Below are 20349 nucleotides of genomic sequence, written 5' to 3' on the forward strand. Positions count from 1 at the left end.
GGAAGGCGGCCTGTATATTTTTGAAATTGTTGACAAGGAAATGGATGCGACATCCTTATTTGGCCAGATGTTGTGTCCACTCAGAAAGAGGCCTTCCCAGAAGTGTCCCTTTTCCTGGGAGCAGCCTGTCAGGCTGTGGGAGCTGCTCTGGCCCAAGGGGGTACACCCAGCCTCAGGGCTGGGGGAAGGACACCTGGAGTTCCAGGTGCAGCTGGGGAGGTGGGAGGAGGAGGTGAGGGGCCTCCAGCCACCTGCAAGCTGGCTGTCGCCCCAGGTCCCTGCCATTCTGTCTATCAGATTCATTTGGAGGCAGGGGTCACCTGGGGCATAGTCCACCAGTCCAGCAAGCAGTCTAGGAAGCTCTCCCATCAGTGGCCCCCTTCTGGTGGGCAGACAGGCACAAGATGCAGCCAGATCTGTCCTCCTGCTCGGAGTGTTAGGAAGAGAAGCCACTCTGACTGATGGGGAGAGAAGAAAGACGTGTGTGGGCTGCTGGGCCCGTGTGCCCTTCCCTGAACCACCTCCACGGGGCTCAGCCTGGCTGGAGGTGATAGCAGGTGTCATCAGGGTGGCGGTGGGGGGACACAACCCAGCCTGGCCCCTCAGGACCCTGCCTACCCCCACTGGGCCACGGAGATGGGATGGGGCATTCACTTCTGGTAAGAATGGAGCAGTTTGTGTGGGACCCCCGACCAAATGGGAAACCTATCTGTGGACCTCAATCCAGCTATAAAAAAGAAAGAACTGTGGAAATTAATAAAAGAACCTTAACTAAACCCGAGCTGGGAAAGCCTGCAGGGGGCGTTCTCACCCCCATCACATGGTCAATTACATCAAAGAAGAGAGGGACTTACCCTCCGACAGGAAGTACAACTACTTGACTACTGAAGAAAGACTTCTCTCCCCACCTGGCAACAGCCCAGCCAATGAGAAATGCCACAGCCCAGCCAGTGAGAAACGCCACAGCCCAGCCAATGAGAAATGCCACAGCCCAGCCAATGAGAAACCCCATAGCCCAGCCAATGAGAAACGCCACAGCCCAGCCAATGAGAAATGCCACAGCCCAGCCAGTGAGAAACCCCACAGCCCAGCCAGTGAGAAACGCCACAGCCCAGCCAGTGAGAAACCCCACAGCCCAGCCAATGAGAAATGCCACAGCCCAGCCAATGAGAAACGCCACAGCCCAGCCAATGAGAAATGCCACAGCCCAGCCAATGAGAAACGCCACAGCCCAGCCAATGAGAAACGCCACAGCTCAGCCAATGAGAAATGCCACAGCCCAGCCAATGAGAAGCCAGTTGCCACCCTGAACTGTCACTTTCCCCCAATGGACTTTCCTTTAAAGCAGCCCTTCCCGGCTCCCCCTTTTTTCCCTATAAAAGCAGTTCCCCTCATTTCCTGGATTTGACTATGGTCTTCCAGAGTATGCACATTCCAAATTGCAATTTTTTTGGCTATTCATGAATAAACTCATTTTGAGATAAAATAGGCAAGTTTGCTTTTTAACTTGACAGAACTATTGACACAGGCAGCCACACGCATGAATCGAAAGGGAACTCAGTTGAGTGAAAAAAGCCAATCTGAAGAGTTCACATACTCTACGATTCTATTTACTTAGCATTCCTGAAATGACAAAATTATAGAGAGGGAGAGCAGACGAGCAGTGGCCCAGGGCAGGGAGGAGGGTGTGGCTATAAACCCGCACATGGAGGGATCCTTGAGTGTCCGGCTCTCTGTATCTTGACTGTGATTGTGTTACACAGGTTTACAGGAGGGGAAAAACGGCAGACCCAGTTGCAAATGAGTGCATGTGAAAAGGAAGAACTGAGGCAGATTGTAGCAAAGCCAATTTCCTCGTGTGACAGTGTATTCCAGGTCTGCAAGATGTTACCACTGAGGGGACTGCGTGAAGAGCACTTAAGATCTCTCTGTGTTATTTCTTACAACTGCATGTGAACCCACTGTTATCTCAAGTTTACAAGTTTAACAAAAATCTACCCCTCCAACACTAAAACAAAAAGCAGATCTCTCGGAAGGCACTGGAGACAGCTGGCAGATGCCAGAGAGCTGGGCAACACCTGTTTAAAGCTGTTCAGGTGACAACTATAGCACAAGAGATGGGTGAGGACCACAGATGGGCATGCATCACTTCAAAGTTGCTACGTTTTTGGTGAAGGGGTACAATATTCACGCCAAGTAGAACATGAAAAGTTTAAGAATGTGTCTCATCATTCTCAGGGGTACTATTAAAAAAATTACGCTAGGGGCCGGCCGGGTGGCACAGTGGTTAAGTGCACACGTTCTGCTTCAGCACCTGGGGTTCGCCGGTTCAGATCCCGGGTGTGGCCATGGCACCGCTTGGCAAGCCATGCTGTGGTAGGCGTCCCACGTATAAAGTAGAGGAAGATGGGCATGGATGTTAGCTCAGGGCCACTCTTCCTCAGCAAAGAGAGGAGAATTGGCAGCAGATGTTAGCTCAGGGTTAATCTTCCTCAAAAAAACCCCCCAAAGAACAAAAAACATCAAAAAAAATTAGGCTAAAATGATGAGAGCTGAATCAAAATGGAATTCTAAAAACTACTGAATTAATCCAAAAGAGGGCATGGAAGGAGGAACAGAGGGGACATAATGAAACAAATATTGAAACAGTAGCCCTAAACCCATCACCTCCCCTCTCCTCCCCATCACTTCCCCCTTCCTCTCCATCACCTCCTCCCATTATATGAATTATATTAACAAATTATATTAATATATTAGCATATTATATTAATATAATTAATAATTACATTAAATGTCCATGGACGGAACCCAGCGCATGGTTCAGGATGACGCACTCATGAACTTCTGGGAGTTTCCTTTGGGTCTGCTGAGTGGGGATGAAACCAGCCTTTGTTACCAACATGGGGTGGAGAGACCGTCCCCAAGGAAGGCAGGGCTCAGACAACAAAGCCTGAGGCTTGATGCTGTAGCCAGCCCCTAGGACCCGGCACATTCGTGAGCTGATAAATCAACCTGTTGCTTAAACCTGTCGAGTTGAGTTTGCTGTAAATTACACCCAACAGATTCGCCTCCTCCAGGAAGTCTGCCAGGCAGCCCCCTTCCAGCCTCACTCACAGGGCTCTCCAGTCTCCTGACCACTTCCTCCTCCCTTCCCAGGGGAGGGACAAAGACTCTCCCTGACCAAACTCCACTCAGGCTCCTCTGAGCTCTTCTTCATCTCGGTCTCAAGTTTTGGGCTTCAGCATCCATCTGGGCGCTGTCCATTTGTAGCAAGAATCCTGCTAAGTCAGAACTGCCCATCCTCCATACCTGACCACCCTGGATATCTAATGGGGTTCCTCCTCTCCCACCAACCCCCGGGGGGAATCTGATCACCCTGACTTACCTTCAGCAAGAACCCTGTGAGGTTGGTTGAGCTGGAATCTCCCTTCACCCCTGGCGCTTCCTCTTAGTACTCTTCCATCCACTGCCCGCCCCACCCCTGCTCCTTTGCTATAAAGCTCCAGTTTTTCTTGTAGTATTCGGAAGGGGTTCCAATCTCTCTACACTGCAAGACCCCGGTGCAGTGGTCCCTCCACCTATCTCAATAGCCTCCCTGGAATAAAGACTTCCTTGCCGTCTTTAACAAGCATCATAAATAACTTTTTCTTCAACAGGGGTCCAGAGCCCAGTGGGCCTCAGGGCTGGGTCTCTCCTGGACTCGAGTCCTCAGGAGGGCACAGCCTCACCACGCACACACAGGCATATGGGGCTGTTCTCTGATGTGTGTTGGGTGCAGGGGTGGGGGAGGCGGGAATAAAGAGGGGGAGAGCTCAGGGAGGAGTGGGGAGAGAATGGATCCCCCACCTCATCCCCTGAAAACCCCCTGAAACCCACAAGCTGACCCGTTAATTAGTCACTCCCACTCCCTGTGGGGGTTCGGGGCAAGTGGAGGGAGGTTGGGGGTGGGCCCGGCTCTCACCTGTCTTCTGCCTCCCCCTCCAAGTCACTGCTGGCCACAAGGTGCCCATCATCCAGGGAGGCTGGATCATAGTCGTACGCGTATGATGCAGAGGCTGTCGCTGGCTGCTCTGGAAGGAAGGGGGACTGGTTGGGAGGGTGCTAGAAGGGGAAGAGATGGATGACAGCCCAGAGGGGCTGAGGAGAGGAGATACATGGCCTAGAGCAATAGACAGGACGTGAGAGGACACAGATGAGGGAGAAAGGGATAGAGAGATCAGAGATGGGAGCTACAGAGAGGCACAAAGTTGCGGTGGGGGTGGGGAGAGAGACAGCAAGACTAAGAAAGAGATGCAAAGAGAGACCCAGATACAAAGAAACAGAGATGGGCGAGGACAGAAAGCCAAAGGGACAGAGGGTGATGGTCTGGAGTCCAAAGAGAGATGGAGCCTGGGGAAGAGATGCAGGGAGCCACAGTAGAGGAGAAAGCTGGAGGTGGCTGGGGAGATGCTGAAGGAGCTGATCCCCAGCAGGTGGAGGAGAGACACAGACCTATGGGAGGGGCAGGAAGTGAGAGTCAGGGAGGGGCGCTGTGGGGAACAGAGAAAAAAAGTGGGAGGAGACAGATGTGGGGGAGATGCAGACCAGGGAGAACCAGGAGGTGGGGAAAGAGAGGGCCTTGCCACCAGACATGGAGGGCAGGAGCTGCTAAGCTGGGCAGCACAATGGCCAGAATCCGGGAAGGGAGAGCAAGGGAGAGGAGAGAGCAATGCTAGACAGCAGGGAGAAGGTGATGGAGAGGAGGGAGGAGATGATGGGGAGGGGGAGGTGATGGGGAGGAGGGGGAGGTGATGGGGAGGAGGGAGGAGGTGATGGGGAGGAGGGGGAGGTGATGGGGAGGAGGGGAGGTGATGGGGAGGAGGGGAGGTGATGGGGAGGAGGGGGAGGTGATGGGGAGGAAGGAGGTGATGGAGAGAAGAGAGTGTGATGGAGAAGATCTGACGATGTAGTCCGGGGCCAAGTGGGGTCCCGAGAAGCCGGCCGGGAGGTGCTTCCTCACCAAGCACGCAGCGGCCAAGTGGTGCAGGCTCCAGTCGGCGGCAGGCGGCCTCCTGCAGGCGGCAGGCGCTGGCGTAGACGACGCCGTCGGAGCCGCACAGCTGGGCCCCGCGGGCGCCACAGCCGCGGGCGCCACAGCCGCGGGCGCCACAGCCGCGGGCGCCACAGCCGCGGGCGCCACAGCCGCGGGCGCCACAGCCGCGGGCGCCACAGCCGCGGGCGCCACAGCCGCGGGCGCCACAGCCGCGGGCGTAGCCGCAGCGCGTGATTGCCGCCCCCTCCTCTGGGATGGCTGCAGGACCCCGCTCGCCGGGGGACCAGCCTGGCGGACGAGGCAAAGTTGGCAGAGGTTGGGGACCCTGCTCCTCACCTGACCCGCGCCTCACACGGGGCCGGAGCGGGGAAGAAGCCCCTGGGGATCCCAAGCCACCCCTACAGGGTGGAGACAGTTACTGGGAGGCCTGACCCCTGACCTAGTGGAATTTCATGCAAGTATTTGCCTAAAAAAAAAAAAGACTTTTAAACTAAAAGCAATCTAAATCCATTTCAAAAAGTTTGAAAGATAAAGGAAAGGGTCCTGAGGGACCTCCGCAGCCCCGCCCATCGCCTCGGCCACTGGCGCTCCCGACGGTGCCCCTGTGTCTGGACACGCTCCGGCTCGTGGGGGAGGGGAAGCGAGGGCTCTCGGGCCGCAGGCTTCTACACCCGCCGCCCTCCCACCCCGCCGTCCCCGGCCCTCTCGCCGCCCGCCCCCGCCCTGTTCGGCTCAGCGGCCTCCTCACCGGCCACCCCTACTCTGCTCAGCGGGTCCTCTCTGCGCAGAAGGCGCGTCCTCGACCGTGCCGCGTCCTCCTGCCTTTACCCCGCGGTCCCCCGGCTGCCTGGCGACCCCTTCCCCGCTCTGATCTCAGCTCCGGGAGGACAGCCTCGCGGGCGCCCGCGGTGTCGAGTGCCGTGGCCCCGCGCACTCACGGGGCCTGGGCCGGGCTGCGCTCCACCTCGTTGCACGCGGGCCCCGCGCACGGCTCTCTGGCGAGCGGGCTGCGCGCGCTGACGTTGTAGAAGCGCGTGGCCTCGAAGGCTGCGGGACGAGGGAGAAGGGTGACCAAGTGACGGGCTGACAGGGCGAGGGGCCGAGCCGGGCGCGGGCGGGCACGGGCCTACCACGCTCGTACACGGAGACGGGCAGCGCCGACGTCCTGCCCACCACGTGCTCGCGCAGCGCCCGGAACCGCGCGCACGTCAGGCACAGACCAGGGATCTGCAGGGGCGGCGAGAGCCTTCGGCCTGGCTGGGCCGCTGGGCCCGAGGAGGGAGCTGCCGTCTCCACGCGTGGACCCGGAACTGGCTGATTTCAGAGTGCCCAGGGGGTGCGAAACACGGAAACCTGGTCCCATTTCAATTCTGTGGGTTTTTCCATGCCACCTGGTGATGTGGATTAAGGCTGCCCCAGCTAGAGAAGCCCAAGGTGACCTGGCCTACATGCCAAACTATATGACCCAGTGGACTTTTTTTTATGGTATGAATTAGGACTGCCCCAGGGAGAGAAGCCCGGGGCATCCTCACCTGCATGCCGATCTATATGGCCAGATTCGTATCTCAAGTTATATGACCGCACAATAACCAGACCCCATCTGCACTGAAATCATTTAATGACTTTTTACATCATCTTTTCTTTTTTTCCAGTAAAAATAAGTCACGTACCCATGCCTTATAAAATTAGCCCTAACCCTCAACTCAGGGCAGCAGCAGGAGCTCTGACTGCCCGTGGGTCCTGTCCCCACGCACCAGCTCTGCCTGCCCATGGGTCCTGTCCCCATGCCAGCGGGGGCAGCAGCAGGAGCTCCTACTGCCCATGGGTCCTGTCCCCATGCCAGCGGGGACAGCAGCAGCTGCTCTGCCTGCCCATGGGCCCTGTCCCCATGCTATTCCACACTATTCTCTAAATAAAAGAGCACTACTGCCAGATCTTGAGAGTCTAAGAAATCTTTCTTTCGACTCCTCGGCTCACCGATCCCGCATCACCTGGGAACACGTCTCCTCTGCTCTTTCACCCCGCCCCCGGGTTCCCTCACTGTGTCATTAAGAATTAATATGCTGTGCAACCACTATCCATCCAGAACGCGTCCATCACTCCAAAAGGAGACGCGTCCCCGTGAGCAGGTTCCTCCTTGGTCCCCTCCCCAGCCCCTGGCCACCACTAACCTGCCTTCCGTCTCTATGGGTGTGCCTGTTCTGGACGTTTCGTATAAATGGGATGGCGCACTATGTGGCCTCCTGTGTCAGCTTCTCTCACTCCGAGTGAGGTTTTCTTTTTTCTTTTTTTAAAGATTGGCACCTGAGCTAACAACTGCTGCCAATCTTTTTTTTTTCTCTCCTGCTTTATCTCCCCAAACCCGCCCTGTACATAGTTGTATATCTTAGTTGCAGGTCCTTCTAGTTGTGGGATGTGGGACGCCACCTCAGCATGGCCTGACGAGCGGTGCCATGTCTGCACCCAGGATCCGAACCCTGGGCCGCCACAGCGGAGCGCACGAACTTAACCACTCGGCCACGGAGCCGGCCCCCAGAGTAAGGTTTTCAAGGTTCGTCCACGATGCAGCGTGTCAGGGCTTCAGTCCTTGTGACACCTGAGTAGTATTCCACCCCTCTCCCAACATTTTGCACCAAAGCCAGCAGGCAGGCGGGGGCACAGAGCCCTCGGCCGCACCCGCTCTGCCTGGATCTACCCCCAGTTTCTTTCTCACGGTATGAGACAGTGGCAGGAATGGCAGTAGCTCATCAAAGTAGAAGAGTACTTTGCGTCCGGCCACCTCGTACCTCTTCAGCTCGCCGTGCTTGTCACGGAGCAGCTGGCAAGAAAGCCAGAGGTCAGGGTCCACGTGGCCCCTCTGCTCTCAATGCCTGCTTCCTCCCAGATCTCGGCAAGGCCCACACTAGGCGGAGGGCCGGGAGGAAGCCAAGGTCATCCAGCAAGTCCCCATGGGCCGGGGAGAGGGTACGGCAGTCAGTGCTCTCCAGGCCGTGCTGGCCCCCCAGCACTGGGGAGAGGAACCCCAAGGCTGCTTACCTCTGCCCCAAGTGCCCACCTGCCTTCCCCTCCCTGCAGTCCCCCTGATCCAGCCTCAGCCCAGGACAGGCCTCCCTGTGGCCCCCAGGTGCCCGCTGAGCCCTGCCACCTGCTCTCACCTCACCTGCACCAGGCAGCCACCATCCACCAGCCTGGGACTTCCTTTCAGCTTTTGACACAAAAACCCACTGCCACCCAGGGCCTCTGTGCTGGCTGTTCTCTTTCCCATGATGCCCCACCCAGCCCCCCATCACCCCCACCCCTAGGACAGGCCCAGCTTTCCCGCTCAACCCTCTCCACACTGCAGACATACTCCGGCCCGGGCAGTACACCTCCTCCCTTAATGTCCCTCTCCTCAGCAACAAAAGGGGACATGGGACTCATCTCTCTTGAGGTTGTGAGGGTGGTGGCAGGTCTCTGGAGAACCTGGGCTGAGGACACCCTGTGGCACCCCACGTCATCCCCAAAGTGCATGCTCGTCTGCTAAAGCCCTCTGCCACATGAACAGCAGTGCGGGTGGCCTGGTAGGAGAATCACCTGTTGGGACAGTCCCCACCCTCCCCACCTGCCCCTGAGCAGGTGGCACTGACTTTGCCCCGAAAGGCAAAAAAAACCCACCTCATTTTATGGAGGGCTGGGAATTTGGAACCTGGGCAGGGCCACCAGGCCAGAGACCCCCTGGGCCACCGCCCACCAGCGCCGCCTCACCTGCTCCAGGCTCTTGACGTCCGCCCGGAAGCCCGAGAGCAGGGGCACCTCCAGGACCGCCATGTTGCAGGACCCTGCATGCGGACACCTCCTGACGACAGGGAGACAGGCCCTTGAACTCAGGCCTCAGGGGGCATTCACGGCCCCTCTGCCCCCACAGCCCCCACGGCTGGCGTCCTGGGGTCCTGCCCCGGGCCCAGCTGGCAGGCCCTCTGCACAAACTCCGTGGGCTGGCCCAGTTCACGGCTGAGACACCAAGCCCACAAGGAGAGGACCTTGCTGAGGGTTCTGGGCCTGAGCGGGCCTATCGGCTCTGGGCCGTGTTTTGTCCTGAGCCCCATGCTATGTCCCCAGCATGGGAAGCAGCTCGCTGGAGCCGCGGGAGCCCAGGCAACTAGGGAGACCCAGTCACTCCCCAATGGCAGTCCTCAGTTTCTCCTTCTGTGACATGCGGTGTGGGTAATTGGTCTCTGGGGCCTGCTACATGCCAGGCCCTCCCAGTGCCAGGTGCTGATGACAGGGAGAGAGGCTGGCATTCAAAGATGAGCCTGCAGCCCGTGGGCCCAAGGGGCCAGGGGAGGAGGGGGAGGCTTCCTGCGGGGGCGAGGCCTGAGTGAGCCGGTGTCCCGGTGGCACCCGGTGCGTTCTTGCTAACATCTGAGGAGAAACAGAGGCATCCCCAGCAGACCTGATGGGGGCCAGAGAGTTGGGGCCAGTCCGGCTGCTTCCTGCTCCTCTGCCCCATTCGACAGCACGCTCAGGGGCAAGGTCGGGGAGGGTGCCTGGGTAGCTCCAATGGGCATCAGGTGCCATAGCAATCACCCACCTTTGGGCTCCCAAACTATCACCATGGCAGCAAGCATCCTCTGAGGGAGATGCCTGTGCCTCCTGAGGACCCACCATGGCCTGGTGCTGGGCTCACCCTCAAGAAACTGAGAGTCCCAGATTGGTAGGTCAGGCAGTGGCCACAAATGGCCGTCCGCAGCCGGCCTGCCTGTCCTGCCTGTCACTGGGATCTGCTGTGTCCATTCAGAAGTGCTTCCATCCCCCACTCATTTCAAAACCATCTGGAGTATAAGTGCGAGGCTTTGATTGCAAAGGCGTCCATTTCAACCACATCCATCTTGATAAACATCCTGCCAGCTGGACGACACAGCTACCAGACAAACTAGTCAAGGAGCCAGGCCACCCCACCCATGAAAGTCCCCTTCAGAAAGTCCTGGGGGACCTAGATAACTGAGTGCTTGAGCGACCCCGCTTCTCCCTCCCACACCCTAAGTCCTGCTCTTATGTTTTAAATTCACCAGTAAAGAGCGAACCCACAAAACCCTAAGCACCCCACCCTTGGAGCCCAATAAAGGCAGAGCCCCAGGTCCATGCTCCCTCCCTCCCTTCCCCGTGACCTCGTGACTGTGGTGTGTGGCCTCCAGCACATGCCACACATGCCGCATGCCCTCCAGGATCTGTGAATAATAAACCTTGTTCCTCAAAGTTCCGATGGTTTTTGCTGAAGTGGGTCCCACAATCATAAGAACCACAAGGGCCGGTCCAGCCACAAGACTGGCTCTGGTCTGGTCTGGGAAATGTCTGTGGGAGCCCAGGTGCGTGCCCCAGGCATTGCTAGCTGAGAGCATCATTACCGATGGCTGAGACCCACACAAACACAAATCCCAAGCAGGGGGCAGGCAGCCTTACCTGGTGCACACCTCCAGGGTCACCTGGTACTCTCGGTGATGCTGGTCGGTCTCTGGGTTATCATCATTGGCCAAGGAGGCAGGCCTGGGGTTCTGGCACCTCTTGGCCTCGGACTCCTGGAGGCTCACGAGGAGCTGGAAGGCCAGCTTGGCCACCGGGTCCCGCACGTTGTAGGTGACGTCAATCTGAAAGGCGTGGGTGGGCCAAGGCTTAGGGACTCTGGGGGTGGGGGAGGCAGGACAGGGGAAGGTGGGGGACGGCCAGAATGATGATGATGGTGACATCAGCCACCCCTCGGGGGACTACTGTTATTCCACTTAGCCTTGAGGCAGCCAAAGAGGGTGTGGAGACGAGCATCATCCCATTTTTACGAGTCTCGCGCCCAGGTCTGCCTGCCTCCAGGCTTCCCCGCCCGCCCACTGTGTTGTCTGGGCTCCCATTTTAGAGATGCGGAAGCTGAGGCCATGAGGGTCTCCAGGCAGACTTGCCCTCTGCCTGCTGGCCAGAGCCAACAAGGCTGGTGTGCTACGGCCCAGAGCACAGCTCAATCCCAGAATGCGGGCCGAGGGCTGCGGGGAGACCAAGCTGAGCCCCGGCTGGAAGGGCCCCTTCGGGCCAAGGCAGGGAGAATAAACTTGAGCCACCGGGCAAACCCCACGTCAGGGGACAAGAGACCACCAAATTGAAGGTCAGATGGATTTTCCTGCGGAGGACCCCACACCCGAGGGGACATGGCCACCTGCCTGAGGCCCTGCCTTGGGCAGGGTGGGCTGCATTACGAGGGGCTGACAGTCTGCCTGGGGTTTCTCTCAGGCACATGCATTCCACCCCATGGCCTGGCCCAACTCCGATCTCAGGGCCCCTGCCTGCCCCTCTGGGGGTCCGAGTTCCAGATGCGGCTGTGCCCTCCCCACCCCGCCCCCGTGCCCTAACCTGCATCAGGCAGCAGCCTTCGCCCCTGGCGAACAGCCCCGTGGGGAGGCTGGGGATCTGGGAAGACGCCTTGACCCCCCCGCAGACACACACGATGGGCAGGTGGCGGGCAGGGCCGCCGTCACCACTCCCCACTCCAGTCCCGAGAACATGCACCATCGTCTGCAGAACCTTCTGGTTGTCCCTGTGCAGCTCGAAGGCCTCCTGGTAGTCCAGGTTGGTGGAGGTCAGGGAGACAATGAGGTTGACCCGCCAGCGTAGGACAAGATGGCATACTCTGCCAAGGCCTGCAGAGCCACACAGGTGTCCTGAGGACAGAGCGGAAGCTGCGGTCAGCCCTGAGAGCGGGTGGCCAGCAGTCCCTCCGGCCCTGTCCTGGGAGGTCTGGCCCAGATTGAGGGCACCAGGGACCCTCTGTGGAGGCCAGGGCCCCATGTGTCTGGAACAGAGAGCGAATCCGGCATAGACATCCATGGTCCGTGTCCAAAGCCAGGTGCATCTGTTCCTCCAGCCCCACCCCTGCCTCCTCTTGGATGGCAAGGAGCTGTCCTGGAACTTGAAGCACCCAGTGGCTTCCTGGCCAGCTATGAGCCCCGAGCCACGACCACAGTGACTTTGCCCAGCCCTGAGCCCTCCTCTGGCCCCGCCCGGCTTGCCTGCGTGAAGAAGGCCCCAGGCTCATTCTGCTGCTGGGACAGCCACTCCACCACAGGCAGGGCAGCGGCCACACCTCCCAGGAGGGTGTAGGTCAGCAGGGCATAAGCTGTCGTCTCCACCTTGGCTGAGACCACTGCAGAGGAAGAGGCAGCTGGGGCCCTGTCAACACTGGGACACAGGACCCAGGCCCAAAGCAGGCACCGACGGTGGGGCGGCCAGTACCTGACTGAGAGGCCCCATTGCTGAAGCTCAGGAATGCGTCCTTGTCCACGTCCCAGGAAGGAGTCAGGCTCCAGTGGGTGACCCCATCCGCAAGGCCAGGACTGGTCAGGGGCCACAACCCCAGCAGTGCTCAGCCTGGCATCCCATGGTGGGCGTCAGTGCATACGGTCTCAAGAAGAGACGTGGAGAGTGGACCCCAGTGGAGGAGGGCACTGGGGGAGATGGTCGAGACAGGAAGGCACTCGGGGCTGTGTCTCAGATCTGCAACCAGTGACCAACCCAGCCTATCCTGCACCCCTGGCAGACAGGAATAGTCAATGGCTGCTTTTTGACACCCTAGCAGACATCACTAATCAATGGCCTCCCTCCGGGCTGGGCCTTGATGCAGGCCCCAGACGTCCCCACTCAGAGCCCAGGAAGCCACTCCCCACTCGCAAAGGCTCCAAGGACTTGAGCTCATGTGAGGTGTAGAAGGCCCTCAAGCCATAGAAAAACCCCTGCCCTGAATCTTGGGCATTTAGTCCTAAATAGACCTGTCATCCAATTAGGTAGTTTCAGGATTTTGCTTTTTAACCTTTTTTTTCTTCTTAAGCAATTCTTCAGGTACATCTTAAGCAGACCGCTGCTAGGGAAGACGGGCGTGGGGTGGCAGGGGCAGGGCGCTGGCGGGGAGGGAACTCAGTTTGGAGGCATCCGGAGAAGCCGTGGCTCGGAGACTGGGGCACCTCGAACACGGCGAGCACAGCGGGCGGCCGCTCTGTAGGTGGGAGACTGACACCCCGAGGACGGAAAGGCTTCCCGAGGCTCAGTGCGCTGGGGTCAGGGTGGGCCCAGCTACAGCCTCCCCCCAACCAGCGCCCTGCCCGGGGACGGTTCCCAGGAAGCCCGGGACATTCTCCACTGGGGTCCCTGAGCGCTGCCCTCCCCAGCGGGAGGGGTGGGGGCAGCATCCCCCGCTTCACAGGGTAGGAAAACGACTTGCGGGCTCAAGCCGCTTCATCAAATGAAGCCACTAGTTGATGTGATCACGAATGAATAACATACTAAATGAGGCAACGAGCAAAGGAGGCCTTGTAGCTCCACGCACATGTTTCCATGCTGTTTACTGGGGTGCGCTGTGGCTAGCCCCTCGGCGTGGCCTCTGCGTGGCAGGCAGGGACACCTACCCTGGGTGATGGCCAGGCTGCAGAGCTTTTGCTGGGCCATGGGGGCTGCAGGGCTGCAGAGCAGGGTCAGAGCGTAGGAAATCAGGGCATTGCTGTGGGGGTCCCCGGCCAGGGGTGCGTGGGATTCCAGGAAGGGCCTCGCTCTGGCAATGGCGCCCCTTTCCTCCTGTGGGGTGGTGTGGGAAGGGGAGCCCTGGGAGGCTGCTCGGCCCCCACTCCAGCCACCACCCAGCCACAGGTTCCCAGGGTGTCCCTGGGGAGGGTGCTGGACGGTCCGCAGCCCCTTGCTTCCCATCCCTCTGCGGCTCCCACCAGCTGCAGCCCCCGCTTTCAAACCTCATCTCCTTTATTTTAAGTTGGTGCCGACTTTTTCCAAAAGCAGTCTGGCCAGGACACCTGAGTGCAGCAGGTCAACCCAGAGATGCTCTGGGGGAAGCAGGTAAGACCCGCTGCTAAGACCCCAGCCCAGGCTCACGACATCCTCCCGGCCTCACCTCAATTGTCACCTCCTCCTGGAAGCCCACCAACCCTGATCATGTTCCCACCCCCCAGTGTGAGCTGCCGAAGCTTAGAAACAGAGTCCATTGTCCAGTCATGGGCCTTGTTCAGGGAGCCGCCCAACAATACTGGTTAAATAGAAAAATGAGTGATTAGAAGCATTAATGAATTTAGCAAATGGTGCTCCTGTATGTATAGGTGGAACCATGGAGTTAAGACAACTCTGCTTTAGTGATTGTCAAGACTGCAGAAAGAATATTCTCCCAGAGGTTTCCATCTTTCGATCAGGACAAAGCAACAGGAACTGCCCCCAAAGTGTGGTGTCAAGATGTACCGTCCAGCTCCTAGGGCACATGCCAGGATGACAGAGCAGATTAACCGAACCCCAGGCCTGGCCCACATAAGCCAAGGGACGCCTGGAGCCCCCAGAGGGACACAGCCTTGTGACAGCTTGACCTCAGAATTCTGGCTCCAGACTGTGGGGGATGAATTCCTGCTGTTGGAAGCCCTTGATTTCATAGTACTGTGTTACAACCGTCCCAGGACGCTGGTCCGGGGCCGCTGTCAGCCCAGGGCACAGGGGCCTTCAAACTCTTGTGTGAATGAAGAAACTAGGGCTCAGCTTGACAAAAGTGTGATAAGGTCGGAATGACCTCAGCGTCGATTTAAAGGAGACAAAAACCAGAGACGGCCCACCTGGGGAACACCGAAGTTCCTCAGGCTCAGAGGTGCAGACAGAAAGGAGGTACCCAACCAGACGTGCATCCTCGGAACCCCTCATTCCCGGGCCAACGGGGGCAGTTGGTCGTCCTCAAGGCAGGGTGTATGAGTTTGCCAGGGCTGCGTAACAAAGCACCACAAACTGGGCAGCGTGGAAAACTAGAAATGTACATCTGGTGGATCTGGAGGCCACGATCCAAGATCAAGGTGTGGGCAGGGCTGGTCCCTTCTGAGGGCTGCAAGGGAGGCGTCTGTCCAGGCCTCTCCTCCTCCTGGTGTCTTCACATCACCTTCCCTCTGTGTGTGTCCCTAGGTCCTAATTTCCCCTTTACGAGGACCCCAGTACCACGGGATCTGGGCCCACCCAATGACCTGATTGTAACTTAACCACCTCTTTAAAGGCCCTGTCTCCAAACACAGTCACAGGAAGGTTATGTACCGAACATTTGTGTCCCTCCCCCAGATCCATGTGTTGAAGCCCTAACCCTCCTGTGATGGTATAGGACGGGGGGGAGGCTTTGGGAAGTGATTAGGTTTAGACGACATCACGAAGGTGGAGCCCCCATCACAGGTTAGGGTCCTTATAAGAAGAGGGAAGGCCGCCAGAGCTTGCTCACCCTCTCTCTCCCTCCACGGGAAAGGCCACGTGAGGACAGAGAAGGTCGCTGTCTACAGGCCAGGAAGAGCGCCCTCCCCAGGCACTGAAGGGCCGGCATCTCGATCTGGGACCGCCTGGCTCTGGAGCCGTGAGAAATAAACGTCTGTCGTTCAAGCCTGCAGGCCCTGGTACTTTGTTGTGGCAGCTGAGCTAAGACACGGGGTTAAGACCTCAGGATGTGAATTTTTGGGGGACACCATTCAGCCCTTTGACGCAGGGCGAGGGGCCTCTGGGCAAAGCCCATGGGCGCGGAGGGCTCAGGTCACAGCAGTTAAATCTGGATTCGGAGGCCAGGAATCCTGAGAGCTGCCACAGCTCACGATTCGTCGTCAGAGGATTTAGAACTGACACAGCTACGAGGAACGGAGGGGTCCCCACTCTGGGAGCTGAGATCCGCCAGCTGAGCCCGCACCGTGGGGCACGTGCCACCCCACCCGGGACAGCCTTATAGAAGTGATGACGACGCTGGAGTTCCTCAGGACACCTAAGCCCTGTCTGAGTCCAGGACCAACTGTCCCGAAAGGTTCTACAGCCTTCCACCAAAACTGTCAAGAAGCCAGCATTTTGTCCAGGGCTCCCTGAAGCTGGCCCACAGGTCAGTGGCCAGGCACCTGATCTAGCCCCAAATGACACTCCAAACGGGGCTTGGGGGCTGCGGGCAGTGCTGGGAGGGCTCGTCCCCAGGATACAGCCCCCCTTACAGACATGCCACCATGATCTCACTCTGCCGCTCAGGCTATAAAAAGTTGGATGCTCTGGGACCATTGAAAAGCATGAAAAACCTTCATTACTGAACGGAAAGAGGGAATCAAGGCAGAAATGACCCCACTAGAAGATGGCCAGCCGGCCTGCAGGGGAAAACGACCCGCTCACCCCCAGCCCCCCACACTGAACCTTCTGGGCCCCGGCTCACCTCCGAGGCTGTGCCCGTCTCCAGGAGCGCAGCCACCACATATGAGTCAGTGGGACGGTGCCATGGGTCCCGCCCTGTGAGAGGACTCACGGGCTCCACCCCGAGCTGAGGGGACAGCTCCCCACCCCAGCAGCCCCGGGCTGCACCACAGAGCAGGTGGGCAAGGCTGAGGCCCCACAGGAGCCCGAGAGGCCGCTCACCTGGATGTCCTTGTTCAGGATCCTGCCCACGGCTGGGAAGGAGCCGTCCACCTGCTGCTGCTGGACCATCCAGCCCCTGGCAGTCACCAGCTCCTTCTCGTCAATGAAGATGAAGCTGCGTGCCTGGGCGAAGGACTTTAGGACAAAGGCCGTGAGCCTGGAACAGGACAAGGAAGGGGCTGGGGGCCACAGAATGGGGTCATCTCCCTTGTGTCCACTGAGGGACTACACACATTCCCCACACTGCCCAAGCCTCTGTTTCCTCATCTATAAGACAGCAGGGTCCAGCCTGTCCCGTAGGGCTGTCGAGAACACTCGATGGAAGTGTATGGGATGACAGGGCGCAGCCCTCCTGCCTGGACCCTCCCCGCCTCGAGGTCTGCTTCTCATCTGGTACTCAAAGCCTTTCTGTGAACTGGTCTAGGCCCGCCTGCCCCTGCCACATGCAGGAGATCTTCCTCATCCTTTCTCCACAGCCATTCTCCAAGAGATCCCCAGTCTTGCTGAGAGACCCCGGGTCTTGCTTGGGAACCAGCAGCCAGGTACCTCGGACACGAAAGCCCCTCTGTGGCCCTAGCCAGCCATGGTTATGGTCATTCCAGTCTCCGGGCCTACGAATGGCTTTGGAATGGGTACATGAGGTGATGCTGGGAGCAGCTGCAGCCATTTTGTCACCACAAGGGTAGCAGCCACCATGCTGAGGGAGTCCACAGGGGCCAAAGGAAACAACCAGAGGCCCTGATGCCTTGTGGGGCTATCGGACTGGCCAATGCTGGTGCCTCCCCAGCCCTGCAGTCTAAGTTGATGTACAGAATTGCTTTCAGCCAGTTTTCTGTTGCTTGCAGCTAGAAAAACCCACCAACCCTCTAGCTTCAGTTATTCCGTCCAGGCCTTTGACACATTGTGTTCCCCCTCCCTTCTTCACAGGATGAGGTCCCACTTGCCTCTGAACGCTCAGCCCAGGCGTCTCTCCCCAGAGGAAGCCTTGCAGACAGTCCTACTATGGGATGGATATGCCTCTGTCATTATTGTCCATCCCTGGCTTTGCAGTCTGTCCCTTGCCTACCGAGTCCCCCAGCCCAGCTGTTCCTGGTGTCAGAGTGCCCCCTGAGCGATAGCTGGTGGGACCCAAGGATGAACGACAGAGTGAACAAAAGACGCAGGAGAACCATTGGGTAGAAATCAGGGAGCTGATTCCGTCGCCACCTCGGGCAAGATCCTGAGCCAGAAACACCCACCCAGCGCCTCCTGAATTCCCCACCCACAGGAATCGAGATGACAAATGTCTGTGGCTTTAAGTGGCAACATTTTGGGGTGACTTGTTCCCAGCAGTAGACAATGATTACATCTCATACAAGTCTCTCTCCCTGGGGCAGTGAGCTCCAGGAACTAGGACCATTTCTTTCTAGTTCCCCGGGGACTCAGAATGGGTTCTGGCCCATAGCAGGCACTCACTGAATGAACGAATGAACGAATGAATGCACACTGCAAACAGGAAGCCATGTATAACGGAGCCTGAGTTGTAAGGCTTCCAGGCTGCATCCCGGACCCTTCAGCTGAGTGCTCAGAGAGAGGCACAAACAGGGCGTCCGTCCCGATGGGCACCCAGCACTTCAGTGAGCTGCCCACACCCTTATCCCATTGCCTCCTGCCTCCCGGTCCTCAGAGGGATGTGTGGTGTGGAAAAAGACTCAGAGAGGTTGAGCATCTGGGTTAAGGCCGCACAGCTCACACGAGACAGAGCCCGGGTGGTACTGCTTCCTGCAGCCTCGTCCTCCAGAGTCCTCAGGGAGCTGTCCATGTTAGGAGACCAACAGGCTTGTCTCACAGGATGGGGGGGAGGGGAAGCTGCTGTGTGTCACGTTTCCATGACCACGGTGGAACTGGTCCTGCTCCAGCTGTGTGCGTGTGCACGGTGGGAGAGTCACAGCTCGCTATTTCTGAGGGCTGCTTGGGCTCCGCCAGCTTTGGGAGAGTGACTCAGCCACTCTGGCCGTCCCTAGGGCAGGCAGGGGCCTCTGCTTGCCAGAGTGTGACGGCAGCCTTGCGTCACAGGCTGTCAGCAAGGCCAGGCCCTGGGACCAGAACTGAGACAGTGGATGGGCACTGGAGGCTGTGGGGCTGGGCCGGTCCCAGCCTGGGCCCCTCTGGAGCCAAGCAAGCACCGCTGTGCACGCAGTGCAGGCTCAGCCGGGCGCATGCCTGCTCCCAGGCCCCTGGCGCCACTCCTGGGCCATGGACACCCTTGTCGGCTCAAGCACAGGGCAGTTTCCACACCCACAGCTGCTGTGAGCGCCGGCAAGCTGGTACTTTGAGGGGACCCCTGGGGACAGGAGTTGGGGGTGCCCCACTTTCTCAGTAAGCCCCAAAGAGGACAAGGCAAATCCCCAATGATGCCAAGAACTGCTGTGGTCCAAGGATCCCAGGAAACAAGACCCAGGCGCTCCCACCCCCTGGACCCTCCCTGACCTGGTCGCCCTGAAAGCCAGAGGGGGCCGCTTGCAAAGGAAACCAGACCCCAGGCCGCTCCGCCCACACCCCACCCTGCAGCCTCGAGGTGGTGGTCTGGCCTCCCCCAGCCCAACCCCTCCTGCTTGAATCACCCCCATTCCTAGGTCCAGCGGGCTCTAAGGAGGCCCAGAGCCCCCAGGACCAGCTCCCGAGGGGCTGGAGAGCAGGGCTCGGTTCCTGGGCACTGTGGGAACAACAGAAAGAGTAACCGTAACTGTCACCACCACCCACCAAGCCCCCACCGAGCCCAGGACCAGGCAGAGTGGGCGCATCCCGCCCTCTGAGCCCCGGGACCTGGGACCACAGCTGTCACCAGTTCCCAGCCAGGTGCCCGTCACCCTGGGGATCAGGCCTGAGCCTTCTGGCCATGCTGTGCTGGACGGGAGGCTGTGGCTTCCAGTAGGGGAGCCCCTGTGGCTGTGCCCTGGGAGTGGGGACCCGCCACATGCTCCCTGATGCGTCTCGCTCCCCGAATGCGCTGTGGGAGCCGTCCTGGTGCCTGTAGGTCAGCTGTCGCTGGTAGCCTGCGGGGCAAGCAGAAGACAGCATCCTGGTGAATGGCTGGGCCTGGGCCTGACAATGTCCTACCTTGGGAACCCCAAACAATGCCACATCCACATCCGGGGTGCCTGAAACTGCCCCACATCCACATCTGGGGTCCTTGAAACTGCCCCACACCACACCTGGGGTGGCATAAACTTCTACTTCATTCCTCTTGTTGCCTGATTCCTGGTCACACACGGGCCCTCGGCCACGCCTGGTGGTCAGTGAAATGCACCATCTCAAGGTGGTGCCCTCTGCCACCAGGACGGGAGTTGCTCTGCCCCCTGGAGCCGAGCCTGGTGTGCTCGGAGAATAGGAGGCACTGGAGTGGCTGGAGCAGGGGGCAGGGGGAGCGGGAGGCTGGAGGTCAGGCTGGCCCCTGGGGCCTCCAAGGCTGGGCTGGGCCTTCCGCCTGTTGTGAGGGTGGCAGGGAGCGGGGGCAGGTGAGCGGGGAGGGCTGTGAGGGGACGTCTGTAGGGGGTGGTCTGGAGAGGAAGTGGGGAGACTGGGGAGGCGGGGACTGTCCAGGCGAGCACGTCGATGGGCTCGGACCGGGCAGGGCGACAAGCAGGGCAGGGTTCTTCAGTGTAGGCAGAGCTGCTGAGCTGGACAAGCTGTGAGGGAGGAAGGAAGGATCCGAAGGCACGGAGGCTTGGGGCCTGCCCTACTGGAGGGACGCAGCTGTGTCCAGGGGGCGGGGAAAGGCAGAAGGAGCCCTGAGCCGGGTGGACAGTGTCCCCCCAAATTCGTGTCCATCAGGTGCCGCGAATGGAACCTCAGTGGGAATAAGGGCCTTTGTGGATGTAATTATATTCAGGCTCTCCAGATGAGGTCATCCTGGAGTGGGGGTCCCTAAA

General features: G+C 59.0%; 1 protein-coding gene and 1 long non-coding RNA gene across 2 annotated transcripts in view; both read right to left on the bottom strand.

Moving 5' to 3' along the window:
• Positions 1-1430: 1430 nt before the first annotated feature.
• LOC139077898 (uncharacterized) lies at positions 1431-4730 on the bottom strand. Its single transcript, XR_011530524.1, has 3 exons — positions 3962-4730; positions 2787-2866; positions 1431-2435 (listed from the first exon to the last, which is right to left on the bottom strand). It is a non-coding gene; the product is annotated as an uncharacterized lncRNA (long non-coding RNA).
• Positions 4731-4925: 195 nt separating this feature from the next.
• The window catches only part of CPAMD8 (C3 and PZP like alpha-2-macroglobulin domain containing 8), a gene marked incomplete at its 3' end in the record, with an annotated part of 36232 nt that continues 20808 nt past the window's right edge, over positions 4926-20349 (bottom strand). The window contains 18 exon segments of the mRNA XM_070587687.1: positions 4926-5099; positions 5220-5320; positions 5888-5889; positions 5971-6079; positions 6163-6261; positions 7778-7850; positions 8777-8864; positions 10472-10656; positions 11405-11473; positions 11561-11652; positions 11655-11712; positions 12061-12194; positions 12284-12384; positions 13446-13615; positions 16239-16282; positions 16285-16312; positions 16439-16595; positions 19392-19473. Of these exon segments, the coding sequence (XP_070443788.1) occupies positions 4926-5099; positions 5220-5320; positions 5888-5889; positions 5971-6079; positions 6163-6261; positions 7778-7850; positions 8777-8864; positions 10472-10656; positions 11405-11473; positions 11561-11652; positions 11655-11712; positions 12061-12194; positions 12284-12384; positions 13446-13615; positions 16239-16282; positions 16285-16312; positions 16439-16595; positions 19392-19473 (1766 nt within the window).

Source organism: Equus przewalskii, chromosome 20 (assembly GCF_037783145.1).
Source record: "Equus przewalskii isolate Varuska chromosome 20, EquPr2, whole genome shotgun sequence".
Lineage (NCBI taxonomy): Eukaryota > Metazoa > Chordata > Mammalia > Perissodactyla > Equidae > Equus > Equus przewalskii.